The 21,077-nt window shown below is 41.1% G+C and overlaps 1 protein-coding gene across 1 annotated transcript in view; it reads left to right on the top strand.

The window, feature by feature from the left end:
• The first annotated feature begins 8,288 nt into the window (after window positions 1-8,288).
• The window catches only part of LOC143925686 (glutamate dehydrogenase 1, mitochondrial-like), a 72,142-nt gene continuing 59,353 nt past the window's right edge, over window positions 8,289-21,077 (top strand). Inside the window, exon 1 of the mRNA XM_077450148.1 lies at window positions 8,289-8,390. Coding sequence (XP_077306274.1) covers window positions 8,289-8,390 — 102 coding nt within the window. The remainder of the gene's footprint in view (window positions 8,391-21,077) is intronic.

The following is a 21,077-nucleotide window of genomic DNA, read 5'->3' as shown; positions in this document are numbered from 1 at the left end:
CGAGTGGACACAGCTCGTTATGTGGTAAAGAGCTGCTGATTGGCTCTTTACCCCCATCTGTGATCAGCTGTGCCTAGAGGACACAGTGATCACAGAGCGTGCCGCAGCAGGTGCATTTTCAGGAGGACATCATATGACACCCTCCCAAAACTGGCCGGTCGTGCTGTAGCCATCATTCGGTTATAGCGCAGCTGTCAATTGATTAAGCTACAGGATTGTGTGTTTCTATTGATGCATACAGTGTAGGGAGACACAATTCTAGTCCCTGCATGCAAAGGTGACTCCAAGAGAAACGAATCGGCACCTGAAACCATAGGGAAGTAATCATAGCACGGTCCTAATTTGGAACATATGAAGGACTTTAATTATAAAGAAACTGCATGCCAGTAGGTGATTAAATCAGCTGCTGAAAGTGCCCAAAAAACAAGGGTTTAATATCACTTAAAAATACACTTTAGGGCTTGGATGTAGGGAAGTTAAATGTGAAGGGTCAGGTAAAGGTTAGAGATCAGTGAATCTGGGGGAATACATTTTTTTCCCACTTGATTTTAGCACTAAATGCTCTACTTCAAAAACTACCAGCTTTGGGTTCTAGATGATGTAAACCAACACATAGCGAAATGAACAGCATAGGTATGCTATAATAACATCTGCAGATATATGTGCACAAATTTTAGAAGCTATGCAAAACTGAAGATAACCGAGATAAAGATGTTGCTCTGGGGAAGGTCATTTACTTTATTATGAAGTTTCAGATACATCTAATAAATATACAAAGCTGTAATAGTTTCACCTACTTAAATAAATATATTGATGTGTTGAGTTAAACAATGTCATCATTGAACAGTAATCGCCTTAAATTTGAGAGAAAACACTCAGGCAGTTCAGTACCTTGTTTAATAAATGTTTTAATGTTACCTTTTAATGTTGCATAAAACCCTTTTTACAACTTGTTTATTGAACTGGTATAGTATTTTCCCTGCTGTATGAGCAAAAAGATGATGGTGCCTTATATGTAAGTATGCTTCGGGGAGACATTTTGCCCTATTACTCAATATGGCCTGCTTATACACAGAAATTCAGTAAATAGTAAATAAATAGAAGAAGCACTTCATTTTTCACACAAGCTTAAGAGGATATACATGAAGCTCTTACACCAAATGATAAATCTCTTGCTAAAAGAATTTCAAGTACCTGTCTCAAGTGTTCTAGATATAACAAATTATTGTCAATCAAGCAGAAATACAATGTCAAAATGATCTGTAGGCTACCGCATTGCACAAATACTCATAGATAATTATAATTGTGCTGCAGAGCATTTCATAAACTTGTACAGCCAGATTGGTTGAGCACAAACCTTTATGTGAATGGAGAGGGAAAGGGTGGAGGAAAGACGGAAAGAACGGACACTGCTCTTAGGTAAATGAGAGGGAGTGGGGGGGGCTTGGGTTGGGCAATATAAATTGGGCAAGCTTGCTTAAAATGTAGTTCCACATTTGCCAGTCAAATTTGAGAAAGCCCCACTATGTGCTTGTTATGAGTTCTCATCTACAAGAATACCTAAAAATATTCTTTTTTTTTTAAAGATGCCTTGCCTTTCTAATTGTTTCTTTCTAGTTAACTGCAAGCTACTTAATACAATTTAAAAGTGAAAGTGGAGAGATAAAGAGGTAGAGATCTATCTAAACAACATGGGAGAAGTCAAAGATTACCGAGCGCAGTGCCGGCACCTCACACCGAATTTAAACCTCTAATTACCATACTACCGTGTCTCAATCACGTGTAGTGCACGGCAATCATGTGTTTATATCAGGTGAGGCTGAGGCAGCAGCCAAAAGTGTACACATGCTGCAGAAGGAATTAAACCCCCTGTCGCTTTAGTGGGTGCTGCCGTCTGCCAATCGAGACCCATTCAAGTAAATGGGGCCACTCTGCAAGTGTCCCGCAACTGCATCCTTTTGCGGGGTCCAAGGGGTTAAAGTAGGTGGTGAGAAAGCTTGAGAATGCTACATTCTTTAACTCCTGATTTGCTGTACTGCAAAAAGTTGCAGCGCATTTGCAGAGTGGTTGCCTTCACTCAAATGGGTCATGTTTGACAGGTGCTACACCCACCAACCATTACAGGGCGAAAACATCCTGCTGTGTACACCCCTGGCCACTACAGCTAAAGGGAGTGTGATTGGGGCGGGGGTGGTAAAAACACCACACCACAAACTGAAAATGTAAATTAAACCTTACTGTTCTCAGCCCGCTATAACGCTGCTGGGTTAGTTGTGCTTTGCCATAGACTTCTATTATATCCTGCAGGTGTGGTGCACTTTCTGACAGCACACCAAAATGTCTCAGATATTTGTACTTGTCATGGCCATTACAACAGTAACTACTCTGCCAGTCGGAATACATTATTTTTAGAATATTAAATATACAATTGGGGTATTTCTGAAAACAACAAAACAGTGCAATTTAGGGTATCTAACATGCATTCAAAGTAGACATGTTGCAAATAAAATACTATATCAGTATTTGAAAATATGAATGAATTGTCTTTAGACTAAATTGTTATAATAGATGTCAATAATGTAGAATCACAAAATGTGATATAAATCATAAAACAGAACTGCTTCAAATATGGTGGTAAATCAGCTTTTGTGTTCAGAACATTTAAGGCTGGCAGTGTGCCAATATTTGCATTTACAGCTCTGATGAAGGGGGTGTATTAATTGGCTGAAATGCATTGGATGAAAGGTTCTGCTATAAAATACAGCACTTTTGAATGAGAACCATTCAGCTTATTTTTTTTTTATTCTTTAGAGGTTTGACTCTCTTGGTTGAACTTGAGTGCTCATTTTGTCTATTTCTGTATTTTTTTTCTTTACCTAATGTGTGCTTTCTTAAGTTAAGGGATTTGTGTAAGAAAGCTGTTGTACCTACTAGCTTTAATACCTGATGGACTTTAGTTTGTTCTTAAAGTGATTGTAAACAATCACCTTGTAAAACAGCCCATTCAGTTTAACCACTTCAGCCCCAGAGCATTTGGCTGGCCAAAGACCAGAGGACTTTTTGCGATTCGGCACTCTGTCGCTTTAACTGACAATTGCGCAGTCATGCAACGTGGTTCCCAAACAAAATTGACGTCCTTTTTTCCCCACAAATAGAGGTTTCTTTTGATGGCATTTGATAACCCCTGTGGTTTTTATTTTTTGTGCTATAAACAAAAAGAGAGCAACAATTTTGAAAACAACACATTATTTTTTACTTTTTGCTATAATAAATATCCCCAAAAAATATGTAAAACATTTTTTTTCCCTCAGTTTAGGCCGATACATAGTGTTTTACATATTTTTGGTAAAAAAAAATCGCAATAAGCATTTATTATTTGGTTTGCGCAAAAGTCATAGCGTCTACAAAATTGGGGATAGTTTTATGGCATTTTTATTAATAATTTTTTTACTAGTAATAACAGCGAAACTGCAACATTATGGCAGACACATCGGACACTTTTCGTGCTATTTTGGGACCATTCACAATTATACAGTGATCGGTGCAATAAAAAATGTACTGGTTACTGTGTAAATGTGACTGGCAGTGAAGAGGTTAACCAGGAGGGGGCTCTGCAGGGGTTAAGTGTTCTAGGTAGTGATTCTAACTCCGGGGGGAGACTGTATGTGACACTACACTGATCACCGCACCCGATCACAGGAGCTTTGATCAGTGTCAGTGTCATTAGGCAGAACGTTATTGTACGTGATCTCACTAGGCTTGCATAGCAGGCGCGTCCAACCGCGGGTCCCACAAACTTGATGTCCGCTGGGATACCCGCGATCATCTCATGGACAGGGAGAACGGGGAAACAAGCATTTCCCCATTCTTCCTCTCTGTGAGACGATCGCGGGTATCCCAGTGGACATCGAGTTCTCGGTACCCGCGGTCGGACTCACGGAGCTCGCGTCGGGCACGCCTGCTATGCAAGCCTTGCGGGACCACGTACAATAACATGATTTCGTGCAGCGGAGCCAACCTGCCACAGGAATACTGCGGCGGCTGGTCCGCAAGCAGTTAAAGTAGAAATGAAAGGCAAAACATTTTTGTATAGATATAAAAAAATAACATTATAAATACATTTTTTCCCCTTCTTTATAAGTGTCCACCTTCTTCTGTAACCAGCTGCATAAGAGCTGATGGGGGAGAGGAGAAGCAGCAGCACACTGAGCTTCCCTGTAACAGGCTGTGCAGTGAGGGCGTGTCAGGGCAAGTCTGATCATTGGAGGAGAATACACTGAGTTCCCAGCATAGTTAGAGAACTGACCACATTGTGCTCTCCTGCTTAGTGTGGTCATTTTTAATAGGAAAGCAGAGGGACTGGCAGGAGCACCAGGGATTTCACCTAAAGGAAGCAATAAAAGAGAACAGAATACGTTTTCATACAAGTACATAGTACAGCAGTCACATATCAGGTATATGAAGTGTTGGGGTAACAAGCACTTTAGATGTATCTGTTTATCCAGCTATTTAAAAATCGGGTCTTGGTTTTTTTTTATAGTATGGGAGTAAGTTGCATATGTCCCTATTAAAGGTTGGGATTCTGTTTAGGTCTGATGATACTTAGCAGCCACTGTTCAGGAACGTTTTATGTGAATAGCTCATATTTCGGTACCCTCAGAAATATATTGCCAGATTTTTAAAAGGGGTAACTTGGAGTGAGCAAAGGACTGGATTAGCCATGGTAAGTAGTAAAGGTCATTATCATAAAAAGAGCTAAGCAACTAAGCCAAAGTTTTGAGCTTGGGCGTAATCATAAAGCCAAGCTCAAGGCAGGAGGTGTACTAGTGAGGTCAAGACACAGGTGGTCAAATACAGCAGGTCATGGATAACAGGCAAGATAGAACAAAGACTAGAACTAGACAAGAATCAGGAGTGAAAACAAACTGATAGGAGTACATGGAATGGAACTAGGAATGCTTCAATGACAGGATGACAAGAGCCAGGACTGAGAATAAAACAAGGATATGGGGTACAAAATAGATACAAGAGGTCAGGTATACACCCCTTAAGTTGGCTCTGTAATGGGCAACTGGATCATGGATAATCTTTTTAGAGAAATCTTTTTAGAGAAATACAGAGAAATTGGGAGGAGTGCCCTTAGCTACATTAGTGCTTGTGCACAGACCACACGAACAGATACATTGTGCAAGAACATATATAAAGCCTAGTACACCCCACAAGTTTTTGTTTTTTAACAAAAAAAACTGACAGCTCAGGTCGGTGCCACTGTACTAACAATCTGATGTTAGTACAGCGATCTCCCCTGCTGTGCTATTGTGTTCTGACAGGGGGACTTTCACCCCTCCAGAGCACTGGCTGAGAGCACTGATCGGGAGCCAGTCAGCAGGCCTTTTGTGGTCATAAGCCAAATGTCAGCCGGTTTTTTATTGAACCGGCCAATGCTGGCTGACATTTGGCCCATGTGTACTAGGCTTAAGAGACTTTAAAGCATCTGACCTGAAATGGTCAAACCATTTAGTACTGACAGGGATGCTTACAATAGTCAGCTTTTATTTATTTGTAAAAAAAACATTTAGTCCAAAAGGAAAAGCTGTGTGCTGCAATTGTTTATGAAGTGTTAGCTGGAATTTGGCTTGGCTGGAGTTTGGGAGGCGCAAACAGGTCATCAGAGGACACCTTGCGGAAGTGATGCGACGACGAATATTGATTTTCTCAAATTAAAAGTGGGAGGGTGCGCCCCAACGACAACCTGAAACAAGTCAATTAGAGCTTCAGCTTCAAATCACATGCTTTTCAAAAATTTACGGACCTAATAGACACCCATTAGTCCGATGCCTTTGTAAACAAGGCATTTCTCTGTTCTGCCTTGTGACATGACAGAGATCGCTGCTTCCTGTTATTCGAGAGCAGTGATCGCTGTCATGTGTGTTGAAGCCCATCCCCCCACAGTTAGAATCCTTCCCTAGGACACACGTAACCCCTTCATCGCCCCCTAGTGGTTAACCTCTTCACTGTCATTGTCATTTACACAGTAATCAGTGCATTTTAAAGCACTGATCTCTGTATAAGTGACAATGGTCTCAAAATAGTGTCAAAAGTGTCCGATGTGTCCGCCATAATGTTACAGTCACAATAAAAATTGCATATCGCCGGCATTACTAATAAAAAAGAAATTATAATAAAAATGCCATAAAACTATCCCCTATTTTGTAGACTCTATAAATTTTGCGCAAACCAATCAATATACGCTTATTACGATTTATTTATTTTTTTACCAAAAATATGTAAAGGAATACATATCGCCCTAAACTGAGGAAAAAAATATTTTTAATATATTTTTGGGGGATATTTATTATAGCAAAAAGAAAAAAATATTGCTTTTTTTTCAAAATTGTCTTGTTTATAGCACAAAAAAAAAATACAGAGGCGAGCAAATACAACCAAAAGAAAGCTCTATATAAAAAAAGACGTCAATTTTGTTTGGGTACAATGTCGCACGACGCACAATTGTCAGTTAAAGCAACGCAGTGCCGAATCACAAAAAGTGGGTTGGGAAGGGGGGAAATCTTTCCGGGGCTGAAGTGGTTAAATTGTTTTTAATGTAATCATGGAGACATACAAGTTTAATAAGCAAACATGCTCCATCTTCTAAATTCTGCAGGGGTTTAAAATTCTCTACACTATATTGTCTTCCCCTCCTTCATTGCAAGAATTTTCTTCTCTTTATTTAAGAGATCTTTTATGTCTAATGCCGCATACACATGGTCGGAGAATCCGTCAGAATGTGTCTTATCGGACCGTGTCGTCAGATAATCCAACTGTGTGTGGTATGCATCGGACTGATTCCGTCCGAATCTCCGTCGGACCCAATTTTCCAACATGTTGGAAATATTTCCCGACCAACTGGTTTGATCGGACATACTCCGATCATGCGTAGCGAATTTTGATCGGACCAAGTGCCACGCATGCTCAGATAAAATTCCTACATCAAAGCTATTGGCTACTAGCCTGAATGTAGTCCCATCGTAACGAAATTACGTCATCACGATCTGAAAGATCTGACTTTTCGACAACTTAGTCCGACCGTGTGTATGCAACAGTTTCGGACACAATCCGTCTGACTAAATCCGACAGGCAAAATCCGACGGATTAGGTTGGCAGAATCTCCGACTAATAAGTGCAAGGCGACTGTTGTAAATCTGATAACAGCTGTTCCTAGAACACTGAGGACTAGTTAACGGTTTCCTGATCCTCTCATGTGGTCGAAGGTTAGAGGGCAACTTGATGAGCACTGATCTGATTTTATTTGGCTTATCATTGTATAGAGGATACAAAATAAAATAAAATAAAATAAAACAAACTCATGCTTGTGATATGTAAGATACAAAGTGGCATACTAAAGGGTAATTACACTTTTGCAATACATTTTGAGAAAATCCCACTACGTGTTTGTTATGTGTTCCCATTCAAACAGCATACGTAAAAAAAAAATAATAATAAAAAAATGTTACCCTTTAGATGTTTCTAAGGAGAAGTTGTCATTGCTGATTCTAAGAATTTCTGAACAGTCTCTCAGTGTCTTTGTCACTCATTAACGTACTGTGCAAAATGCATTTTTAATAATTTTTTTAACTCTTTCTTAGGACAGACAGTGTTCATATCTAGTTTACAGCTGATAATGAAGAACTGCGAACACAGTAAAGACAGGATTATTTCTCTTAAACAATACTCTACAGCCCTTCCTAAACATTACAAAGCAGGGGGAACATGTACGTATTTTTAAGCAAATAAAAATCACTTATACAGGTAACTATTATTATTTTTTTTAAGATATGCTATGGTAATGGGAACATGTAACAAATATAAAGTGGGTGCTATTCAAATTTGGTTGGAAATATGTAAATACACATTAAGCTATTTTGTAGGTTAGGGAACACATTCATTATACCAGTAGGGATGGGAATATCAAGTAAAAGCATTTGTAAATCTGTGGATCTAAAAATATTCCTGCCTTTGTGCTTTGCCATAAAGGTTAGCAGGATCTTGGTACAACATTTATGGCTTAGGTAGGGCTTGCAGGCAGGGCTCAGTAAGTTTTGATTTGAAATAAAAAAAGATAAGGGGAAATAGAATAGAATACGAACATGATGACTGGGGGGGGGGTGATAGGAAAAAGAGGGGAGTCAGTGGGAAAAATGGGGGAGGGGGGATTTACTCCCAATATATATCATGTTACTACTGGTGGTCTGATATCTCAAACAATAATCCAAAAGGGAAGGGTAATAATGGTGGATGACATCTTGGCATTTGTAACAGATTGTGATGATACTGAAATTATTTCTGTTTTACTTGAAAGTGAAAGTTTGTGGGAGAACGTAAAATCTCAAGTAATGAAGCTTTATTGTAGTAGCTAAATCTTTAGCCCAGGTAACTGTGTATTTGGGTAGGTTTGGTTGAGAGTGGTATGACAAAATAAAATTAATTTGGCATACAATGTAGGTGGGGAATTCTGTAGGAGTAGGTTTTCAAAGGTGGTGAGGGATGTCAGTGTGGTCTTGTTGGGGATAGAGTTGATTTGGGGAAAAGTGGTTGGATTTTTTTTAGTTATTAATTTAAAGTATATTTTTTAGATCCACTTCTATTAGGATATGGAATGGTAATTGGAGCAAAGTATGTGATCTTTATCTGGATTATGGGCTTCCAAAGCATTGAGAGGGAAGATGGACTCTGTAGAGATTGAGTACAAACATTTGTGGAAAGGTTGTGAGAAGATCTTTATTGGTTATGTAAAATTTGAGTGGAACCCGTTTGGGCTAGGGTTTTTACCCACCTGAGTGGACCCAATCATAGCTAACAATTTCCCTTCTATGAAGAGAAGATGCAGACAGAGCTATCTGGAATTCAATGGGGATGTGGAGCCTCCATTCAAACAGTGCCGAGCCAAAGTAAAGGCTAAACTGTTTATTGAACAATTACAGTACATACAATACCAGGCTGGCATAGATGGATGAAGATAGGCTAATGTCTGCTGGGTCTTGTGGGCAGAAGGAAGGAAATAATCCGCCGTAATCATGCAGCACACCTATGGGGTAAGGCCATGGACACTGGAAGCCAAGCTGGAGTTCGCTGTCACTCACCATGATGTCAGGGTGGAAGGGCCAGACAGGAGGGACAGGAGGGACCTGTCAGTCAAGCTCGTTGCTGTGATGACTTTGTCAAGTCAAGAGTGTGACGGCAACTGATGAATTTAAAGCCCTTACAGCTGAGGGCAGAGAGTGGGCAGGGCAGTACCTGAACACACACAGAGATTAACCCATTGTTAACCCTCAATCCAAAGGGCTATTGAATTTATACAGTACAAGATTAAATATTTATAAAAATCATTTGTAAATTAATTTTAAATACATTTTAAAAATAATATGTTATAATACTAATTAGAAAACATACAAACAAAAATAAAAATAAATGAAAAATATGTGAAAAAATGGATTAAGTGTAAAAATAAAAATAAATATATTATGATTAACCACTTGCTTACTGGGCACTTAAACCCCCCACCACGCCTGCCCATCAGGGGACACGCAGGCCGCTCGAGCACGGGAGGACATCTATGGATGTCCTCCCAGCAAAGTAGGTCTGCGCTGTAGCCATCTTTCGGCTATAGTGCAGATGGGAAGTGGTTAACAATAAACAATAACTTATCATTATAATCATATTGTATTAATCAAAATATGGTATAGGGAAGATATCCAAACCATATTATTTGGTTCTCTTACAAAAGTGTATACTGATCAAGAGGATCAATGTCATGTCCAGTTCCGCGGCCTGAAACGTGACAGTGAAAAATGAAAAATAAAAATAAATACAAACACCATGTGCTGCATGAGAGCACCATGATGTGCAATAGAGCACCCAGATATGTACATATGTACTGTTACATGTATAACCTAAAAGTGGCCTTCGTGATACAGCCAGAGGTCTATGTTATATAATCGTGTGTAATTCAAGGCTTTCATTGAGGCCATTAGTGGCTAGAGATCCGAACTTGACAATCCAAAAGGTCTCCCTTTTGCATAAAAGGGAGAATCTCTTGTTATCTGTCATTGTGCCTCAATCGCTATAACTTCAATGCAATGGATGTCCTGCCTGTGGGCCTTTAAAAAGTCACCAGGAACACTATGCTGGTGACAGCCTTTAGCAATGCACTGTATCTATGATGATTCCCTATACGTTTACGCATGGTACGTGTATATATGACCTATGTTGAGCATGTAATAAACTGTTTGATTTGAAATATGTTACCCTTGTTGTCTGAGATGGTGGAACGGCCATGTGATATAAATTGGCACGTCAGACAATCTCTCTTCCTACATTTAAATACCTCTGTTGTCAAAATAGGATATAATGCCTGAAGTGGGTCTATTGTTAGTACTCTGCAGTTTACTTGGGGCCAAGATGTTTTTGACAGTAGGCGCTCTACGGATAGTAACCTGTGGAGCAGATGGTAATATAGGGCCTAGTTTCTGATCTAACTTTAATATATTGTAATGTTTGTGCATGATTTTGGTAATGCTTCTATACTGGTCATTTTAATAAGTTTTCATAAATCGTACTGCATTTATATTGTCCACTACCAATAGTGCCTCTGGATCCCTGTGTAGATTAAAAGCTTCTTGTATCCTTTGTCTAAAAACTTTTGAGACATTAGTGCTCCTTGCAGAGTGCAACCCTCGTCCCTAGAGCAATTCCTTCTTAGTCTATTAAATTGCCCGCTGGGGATATTCCTCTTCTCTGGATGATGACAACTGGAAAAATGAAGCTAGGAATTACTCCCAGTGGGATTAACATGGTTATTCGTGATAATGGTCTGGCCCTGATGTGACAAGACCAAATCCAAAAAGACAAGTTCCTTGAGATCTAGGACATGTGTGAAAGACAGTGCCATAGACTTAGCATTGCAATGGGCCATGAAGGAAGAGAACAAATCTGGGCCACCAACCCAAATAAGCAAGATTTCATCAATATATCTGCCATTGCTAAAGGCGGCAATGGTGGGCACTGATAGGCTGCACTGGTGGGCACTTATAGGCTGCACTGGTGGACACTGATAGGCACGGTTAAGGTGGCACCAATAGGCACAGATAAAGCGGTACTGATAGGCACAGATAAGGCAGCACTGATGGGCACAGATAAGGTGGCACTGATGGGCAAAGATGGGCACAGATAAGATGACACGGATGGGTGGCACGGATGGGCACGGATAGGTACCACTGATAGATGGGACGGATGGGCACTGATAGGTGGCACTGATAGGTGGCTCTGATAGGTGGCACTGCTGGGCACTGATGGGCGGCACTGATGGGCACTGATGGGAACTGGTAGATGACACTGATGGGCACGGATATGTGGCATATGAGGTGAAGCACTGTTGTTGAGGCAGATTGTGGGCACTGATAGGTGGCACTGTGGGCACTGATGGGTGGCACTATGGGCACTAAGGGGTGGTACTGATGGGTGGCACTTTTACTATAAATAGGTTGCACTGGCAGGGGGAAGGTGGGCACTGATGACTTGGCCATGATCGGGACTGAAGTCCCTCTCATGGCCGCCAGTGATCGGCTCTTTTTTTTCTCTCTTTATGTATAACTTTTTTTGATTGAATTTCTTATACAGTGTTTTTTTGATTTATTCGCTTTTTCTATATAATCTATACTAGATAGAAAAACACTGCCACAAATAAAATCTTTGCTACAACCTCAAGAGACAAAACTGTTTAAAAATGTTTCTATCTATAAATAAATCCTATTAACTTGTTTCATTTTGTGGAGCTGAATTGATTATAAATATGCAAATTAGTTGATCTCTTTAACCAGACAACCAACTTCATTTGTTGTAAATACCCTATTTTGCTTTATGATTGGAAGTCATAGAGGGGTGTGATGTGTCTCTGCTTGCCACTGACAGTTATAGCATACTGAGCATGAGAAGTGACTCCTATTTTATTTTTTTAAATGCTTATACGTGTATGCCTATTATTAGCCCATGGGGACTTCATGCACAGGAAGTGTTGTTTTTCTGGTATTACGGTTATGTTAAATGGTTTAGAGACAAATAGTGCTTAGATTAAGTTTTCTTTAATTGTGCTTCATTTCAACTGTTTAACACCATATTTCTCCTTATTTTTATGGGCCCCCAAAGAAAATAATTACACCCTGATTAGAAACAGTTTTTGAAATGATTCTGCTTAAATCAGCCATAATTATGTTGACAATTGCTGAGAGCTTGCGATTTACAGAAGGAATAATTTGAAATAAAGAACAGCTCTTCATGTAAGATAAGAAGACATCACAGCACTAGAGCAGACACATATAACACAATACTTAGCTAATTGTCCATCTCCAATAACTATAATTGCAGCCCTGCTAGACATCTCCAACATTTATGCTTAATAATTTGCTGGGTTCTCTGTCAAAAATGGGCTTCAGTTAGAACCTACTGCAAAGAAACTGATTTTTTTTATTGGCTAGTGTCAAATCGTTTCTAATCACAATATTCCAAGCTTCCCCTTTTTGGCACCGAGGAAAAACAAAGTTTCCTGTGTCATAGTTTTCATAGTTTCATAGTTAGTAAGGTTGAATAAAGACACCAGTCCCATTGTCCCTATCCCTGTACATTGCACACTCACATCAGTCCCTTCCCTCAAGGAGCCCACTATCCTAGGTCCCAATTCATATACTAGGGCCAATTTTGGACAGAAGCCAATTAACCTACCTGCATGTCTTTGGATTGTGGGAGGAAACCGGAGTACCCGGAGGAAACCCACGCAGGCACAGGGAGAACATGCAAACTCCAGGCAGGTAGTGTCATGGTTAGGATTTGAACCAGTGACCCTTCTTACTGCTAGGTGAGAGTGCTAACCACTACACCACTGTGCTGCCCAATAAAGAAGACATTTTCATGACAGTTTTAATCAAAAGAAATCATACTAATTGCAAACCAAAATATGTGTGTGAGCTGCTCAGGCTGTATGGGAATGAAGTCCTGTGCCCACCACTGTGAGTGCTGGCTGGGACGGGAGCTCGTCTATGCTCCAGGCAATGATAGAGAGTGATAGGTGTCCCGGAAGCCACACATCAAATCAAAGCTTGCTGTGTGATAGTGAATGGCAGTCTCAGCCTGGACTTCTGCCAGGCCACACTCTCAACACGTTTCACTGTATGAAACATGTTGGGAGTGGGGCCTGGCGGTGGGGTCCAGGCCAGGACTGCTGATAAAAATCATGGGGCCCCATATATTCTTCCTGATGGGGCGTCCCAACCCTGCCTATACCCCCCCTTCTGGTGAAGTCGAACAGTGGCACACTGACCTTCTCCAGCCAGGGCCGGAAAATGAAAAAAGAAAAGTTTCTCCTCTGCTTCCACTTCCTGGGCTCCTCTATTAACCTGACGGGGTCCAGGGAAATGTAATTAAAGCCCTAGTAAAAGCAATTTATTAATTTAGGCAGACATTAATAATAAAGCTGCCCTGGGCCCCCTTGTTTAGCTTATGAGGCCTGGGCCCACTACAACAGGACCAGTTGTACTGCCTTATCAGCTGCCCTGGTCCAGGCTGAGAATGCCATTCACTATGAAGCAGCAGGCTTTTATTTGATGTGTGGCTTCCGGGACACCTATCACAAATCATAATAATTGCTTGTGTAATGTTTGAAATTTTTACTTATATGTCCTAAGCCCCCATTTAGTATTGTAGTAGCTATTGTTACAGATGACAGGTTACTCTATATCCTCCATAGACCATGTCAAATGTATCATCCCACAATGCAGAGGTATTTTGGCACAACAGTTTGGCTTCACATTTATTTACAAAATATATGCAACCAAAAGTTCCATTTCTGTTTTTAACCTGGGAACGCTTGCTAGCTGGAGAATGTGCAGTTTTTATATTACTCTGTATATTGGCATTCCCGTGCGTACTTTGACCCTTTTTTGCTACTTTTTAATTGCTCTGAGAGGCTGCAATTGTTACTTTTGGATTTGGTGCAGAAACCTTTTGCTGCCAGAGCCTTTTTTTGCACACATGTTTAACAAATCATTATATTATTTTCTGAAAGCAGACAATCTAGGGAATAAAATAGTAGTAGTTCTAATTTTTTATGTCACACGATATTACTGCAGAGGTCTAGGAAACACAACATTTCTGTAAAAAACACACTAAAGTGAGCTTTAGGACAAACAAACGCAATAAATTACCCACATTTTTAGTAATATATAAAAGACAAGATTGCGCAGATTAAATAGATACCCAGCATGCCAAACCTTAAATTTGCATGCGCCTCTGAAATGGCGACAAACTTCAGTACCCTATATTTTCTACTTCAACACCTGGTCCGCAGGTGAGCAAACGGAGACCGGTAAGCATGCACACAGGGGGGGGGGGCACCAGTACCGGGTGGTGTGAGCGCAATTGGGCAACAGCACAGCCGTCCGAATGCTCTCACCTGACAGGCGGGATTCTGTCTGTCAGTTTCACACTCAATCATGGTGGCTGCAGCCACAAGATTGTGTGTGATACCTCCGCTGTCAGATCTGTACGACGTATGGACCTGGAAGCGAAAGGGTTAAGGAAGAGGGGGCTGCTTAAGATAAACCTGCTCTTAACTTATGCTTATGGTTTTTAATGAAAGTATTGGGCCTGTGTGGAGGATCATAAGTTGGGTTTTAGACACTATTGGGTGTGGCACTGCAGGTCATCAGTTTTGAGTGAATTGTGAATAATGGGCCTATAATTTTTCCTGATGTGCAGCAATATGTAACATATGTAGTACAAGCAATATTTTCATAAGTAGGTGCCCCCCAACAGGTATGTTTAGTTTTGTACATTTGCATACATTACATTTGTGTATGTTGGGAGGGGAGGGGAAAGTGCTTGCATGTAACAATTTTTTGACACTATGTGATATGATGTAGTTATGATAGGTTCTCTTTGATGAGACGTCAGGGGTCTTTTAGACCCCTGATATCTCGCATTCCCTCGATTGAAGCTAATAGTGCACGGATTGTACTCTATTAGCTTCCATGGGGTTAGAGAAAGCAATTTTCAATTGAAAGCCAACAGTATGCTTACCGGTATACAGTATATAGACACTCACTCCACGCTACCACTGATTTATGACATACACTGAAGGCAGTAAAGGGGTTAAACAAAAACAGAAGGGGTTATAACGCAACTGTTTGGTGTAAGCTCTTGCCTGGACAACATGGAAATGACACACATGAAAGTGGGGGCTTGTTAAAACTATGTGCTAGATATATGCAGGTCAATGAAAGGACTCACAGAAAACTATTGTTTTTCTATGTGTGCCTTTAAAGCCTAACCTCTTTGTTAATGTACCTTTAAATAGTTAATTTGGGCCAAGCTGGCTGAAATTAAAGTGGTGTTGCCACCATAAAATAAAAATAGTTTAAAATTCTTAAAAAAAAAATAAAAAATAATTGGAAAAAAAAATTATTTTTACTCACCTCTAGATACCTGTTGCTAGGGGGTCCCTCGTTGTCTGCCTTCTTCCTTGCCTGGGCTGGTGACATCACTTCCCCTCGTGCTGCACAGTCATCTGGGACCTGTCACATGTCCCAGATGACTGTGCGGCGTATCACGGCGCCCTGCGCTGCTCACGCATGCGCAGTGGGTGTCTGACTGTGAAGCCCCAGCCGGGTGCCCACAGTATGAATGACGGCGCCGCAAGCGGAGCGGAGAACGAGGGGGGCTTCGTTACCCCACATCGCTGCACCCTGGGACAGGTAAGTGTCCGATTATTAAAAGTCAGCAGCTGCAGTATTTGTAGCTGCTGTCTTTTAATTTTTTTTTTTAAGGGCACCCCACTTTAACTATTTTCTGCACTAACACGCTGTACTAATTGTATGTAGCATCAGCTACATACAGTATAAAGAGCTTTGTTCCAGCAGCAGGAGAGGGACTTCCCACTACCAGAATAAAATAGAGTTGGGCTGAGTGCTCACATAAAGCTTTTTTATTCTTTGAATGATTACAAAACTTCCTCTGATTGGCTGAGGTGGAGTTCATGATGTCATCTGTATTTATTCAAATAAAAACAGTGGCTACTGCATTTGTTCTCCCCCTCTCCACTGCCTTTGCTACATAGGGAGGAGCAGATGGGGGCAGTAAAAATGCATGACGGAGCTGTTCGTTTTTACCATCCCTCAAGAACAAGTGTAAAAGAGGGCTAAAAGGAATCCTCTCACTGTGCTTATGTTATCATTGTCATCATGATGATGATCACATAGCACAGGCTGTACTGTGCTATCATCATGATCATGATAATGATCACAGGTGTTGCATCTGCATCATTCATTCATGGCTGCAGACAGTGTTGCACTGCATACTATTTGGCCCATTTCACACTGCTCTTTGATGTACTTTCAGAAAATGCACCAAGAACACCCGATACAAATGAAATCCATGGGAAAGTGCAGGTAACTCGCATTAAAACCACAGTTACACTGCCCTTCACCCGCGCTGTGAGGAAACGGCAGCATGGAGTTTGAAAGGGGCCTTAAGGAGGTCAGGAATAGTAATAGTATACGATACAGTGCAAACTCTGTCTGCAGCCTGTGTCTTAACATACTGTATACTGCCTGTACTATGTGATCAGCATGATGATCACAGGTGCTGTGGCACAATATGGATGCAGACAATGTTTGCACTGTATACTATTATTACTCTTCTTGTCAGGAGTAGTAATAGAATAGCAAATAAGGAAGATAAGAGGGGTCTGAGGAGGATGGGGGGGGGGTCTGGGGGGTTCCAAGGAGATTAGGGGAGGCCTGGAGGCTCTGAAGAGGAAAAAGGAGGATAGGGGTATCTTGGGGGTCTGAGGAGGAGAGAGGAGAGGTCTGGGGGAACTGAGGAGAGAGGGGAGGTCTGGGGGGTCTGAGGAGGAGAGGGAGAGTCTGAGCAGGAGAAAGGGGTGGTCTGTGGGGTTTGGATGAGAGGGGGGATCTGAGAGGTAGAGTGGGGTCTGAGGAGGAGAGAGGGGAGGTCAGGGGTCTGAAGAGGAGAGAAAGAGTCTGGGGGGACCTGAGGATGAGAAGGGGGTCTGAGGAGGAGAGAGGGGGTTTAGGTGGGTCTGAGAAGGAGAGGGGGTCTAGGGAGCTGAAAAGAAGAGAGGGGAAGTCGGGGGATATGAGGAGGAGAAGGGGGAGGAGGAGGGCTCTGGGGGGTTCTGAGGGGGAGAAGGGGAGTCTGGGGAGGAGAGAGGGGAGATTGGGGTGTCTAAGGAGGAGAAAGGGGGGTCTGAAGAGGAGAAAGGGGTTGGGGGGTTGTATAGGAGAGATAAGAGGTCTGGGTGTCTGTGGAGGAGGGGGATCTGAGAAGAGGAATGGGGATGTCTGGGGGGTCTGAGGAAGAGAGAGGTGATCTGAGGAGGAGAAGGTGGGTCTGAAGAGGAGAGTTGGGAGATATGGGGAGTCTGAAGAGAAAGGAGGTCTGGCTGTGTCTGAGGAGGAGAAGGGACATAGGGAGTAAAGAGGGGATGTCTAGGGCTGAGTTGTCCCCCACTCTTCCCATTGTACTCATAGATTACACTATGAGACAGCTTCTTCTTCCTCTCTCCAGTCATGTGACATGACAAGGGCAGAGAGGAAGAATGGCAGTCTGCCCTCACTCCACAGCCATGCTGTGCTGAAACTTTCAGTCTCAGCACATGCTTTCTTTTGCCACCTGCAGGTTGGAGGGAGGAGAAAGTGGAATCCTCTCTCCAGCTGCAGTTTTCATCCACTGCTCCTTCTGACAGGAGTGAGTTCACAATCACTTCTGTTAGTGAGGAGCAGGATGAGCGGCCACATCGCCAGCGTGTCCTCCCTCAGCACGGTTCCCTGCACGGTTCCCTGCCCTCCTTATACCCGTCCTTTCAGCCACCACCTGATGTTCCTTTCCACTCTCACAAGCCCACTCTCCCACATGAGGAGCAAGTTAATATATCGCTCTGTGTCAGCCAGGGCTTACAAACAGCGGTTGCAGGCAGCGGCAACCGAAACTATAATCATAGCATCTGCAAGTAAGATGGATAAAGGTGTACCAAAGCTCCTGATGCATAGAAACACTACTCTACCCACTTTCGGCTCAGGGAAATGTTGGCTGTGATTTTTATTTTTTTAAATCAATGTTAGGGCTCTGGGCCCATATGCCCTGAACTCCCTGCACACATGGTTGATACACCACTGGCATTGCTATGTATTACTTATAGTTGGGAATTCAAGAATTTTTGGAGTTAAAGACCACCCAATGCAGGGGTATCTTGAAGTGGCAGGCTGGTTGCCAAAATGTACTGTATGCAAAAAGAAACCTCTTTTTAAACTATGATGTTGATTTTTTGTTCATTTATTTGTGCTGACTAGCTGGAGAGTGTGCTGAACAATGTCTGTAACGTATCGTACATCCCATAACCAAAGAACATGGTGAGCATTCAGTTCAATGCTAGTAGCATTTAGTTCTTACCAACAACGATCAAGACATCCAACAAAGTTCAAAGAGTAATGTTCAATACTGCCTGAAGGATTTCAGTCTATGTGGTACCCATTGAAAATGTTGGCCAATGCACCTTAGAAAAAGAAGTTACTGAACAGTTTGAAAATATTGTCTAGCATTATGGGTTCTTCTGAGATATGCTGATGAAAGAAATGTCTACGGAGCAATCTCCACCACATTTTTGAAGTTAACTGTCAGATACAACTGCCTGAGGGTGATCTGATTGTACCTGTATAACTGATTGGTCTTTAGTGTCAGGAGGCATGTGACCACATAGTGGCCAGTTATTTACTTCCAGTGCTCTTACTGATCTACACATACCAAAGGTGAAATGCAATTGCTTGAAGTAAGTAAATGCACTTTGCACAACATCTTTAATGTTTGTACTATCGTATTATATAATGTCATATAAGACATAACTAGAAATAACAGGGCCCAGCACAAAAAAAAAAAAACTGGTGGAAATCTATAGCACATACTGAATGTGACACTGACCTCTCACTGAATCTATATAATGGCTTATGTTTTTCTATTCTTTATTTGTGTGGGCACTTTTGCTTGTCTTTTTCTCACCTGGCTATTTATGTGACTTTCTTTAGGTCTCTCCTTTTGTCTCCCTACTTGTATTTGCTTTCTTTTCTAACGATGATGACAACTATTGCTTAACAATATTATTAATGCCCTCCCATTCCTCCAAGAGGAGTCAGGCAATGGGGTATTCTTCATTTCTTGATGGTGCACATTGAACACAAATTTTAAAAGTGATTTGAATAATACACTAATAATAATACACAAATAGGACACTCACTGCTTCACTGCTTGTCACCTCTTAAAGATCAGTCACATAATGAAGCACGGGGGAGACTAATACTTTCACTTAGAGGCAAATTAATGCAGTAGTAGGAAGGGACAGGGGGATCAATTCCTCTGACCAGCCTAAGGCGTTGGTCCTTTATAGTCAGGTATGAAAGCACCATTGACAAGGCTCCCCATGCCCTTGGGCCCCATAGGAGCCACATGGCTGCTATAACTATAGTTATGATCCTCAGCTTGCGTGTATTAATAATTTTCTCCTTCTTGTCAACTACAATATTATACATATCGCAATTCTCCCATAGGTCTCATTCCATCCCTTTTAAAAACAATCCTGAAAAATGATCAAATTTTTATGTGCTATATATCAAGGTCACTGGTAACAAAAGAAAATAATAATAAATAAGCAAAGCCTTACAACATACAGCATAACATAACAGAAAAAACAGTATCACATTTACAGTGGATAGTAACAAAACTGTACATATTTCATAGACATTGTAAAATATGTGCAGCTCACATCAAGCCATTTGATGGTATTTTACAAGATAGCTAACAAAAATCTAACATCGGCTCTTGATATGTCGATTTAACAGCTGTTCTATCATTATAATTCCATTCTACAAAATCAGCCTGATTGTTTCCTGCCTGGAATCATAGTTTCATTCAATAAAAGGAGCACAGGAAAGTATAAAGCTGGATCACTGTTATAACATTCTAAAAGACTGAAAAAAGCACCTTAAAACATCATGGGTTTTAACTGAACTGTACTGTAGGCTATATATATTTTGTGAGTTATTTAATGAGCTATTTCTGTTCATTTTATACTGTAGGAAAGCAGGCCTAATACCAAAAGCCCCCTAGAGCCATTTATTTATCCACATGAGGACAGGCAGCTTCATTAAACTCTAAAAAGTGAAACGGGAAAGACACAAATGGTCGCAGTTGTTACAGCCAATGAAATGAAAGATTATCATCTCTAAGAAGTGAAAATTAAACGTGTCAGCTTCTGCTGTAAACTTCAAATGTTACATGACGTATGGGTTATCTGCAATTTGCTTGGGGCATTGTTAGCAAGCTATGCCTCTAGGGTAGGATCTTTTATCCAGGTCTCCAGCAGATGTATGCTCTACACTGCATGAACATTAGGCATACAGAACACCCCTGATATTACAACCGGTGGAAACAGAGCCAGAGCCCCCGTGACACATTGGAGGTATTAGGTCAGATGAGTTGCATTAAGTGGCAAGTGATAAATTCAAGATGACAATTCAAAACAGCAGTGCTTCTTCTGGTAATTAATTCCAGTGGTGCCTGAGGCATTGCTGGGCTGATACGACTGGTGTGGCCAATGCTGGGTGGTTAATGAGAAAACATTACAGCAAGGATTAGGAGTCTGTACATTCTGGCAGGCTGAGGTCACTATGATTAGGAAATATTAACATAGGACTCCATATGATGAACAGCGGTACCAAAAATCTTGATCTTTATGTTATTTATAAAATTATAAGAAAAGTTAAAACATGTTTAAAGGTATGACATTGTTTAAATATAGTTAGCTGTTGAAATCTGTAAATATAACAAATTAGCTAGTTTAAATACATTCTTTTCAAGGTATGGCAGCTGATATGAAAAGCAATCTAGTACTCAATACCCTCATAATAAACTGTAGGTTTATGCTTACCAGCTGCTCTTCATTTTGCTGATTGTGGGGACAG

Source organism: Lithobates pipiens, unplaced genomic scaffold (genome assembly GCF_037356315.1).
Source record: "Lithobates pipiens isolate NorthernLeopardFrog02 unplaced genomic scaffold, aLitPip1_a1.2 Scaffold_22, whole genome shotgun sequence".
Taxonomy (NCBI): domain Eukaryota; kingdom Metazoa; phylum Chordata; class Amphibia; order Anura; family Ranidae; genus Lithobates; species Lithobates pipiens.
This window is presented reverse-complemented; position numbering and strand designations above follow the sequence as displayed.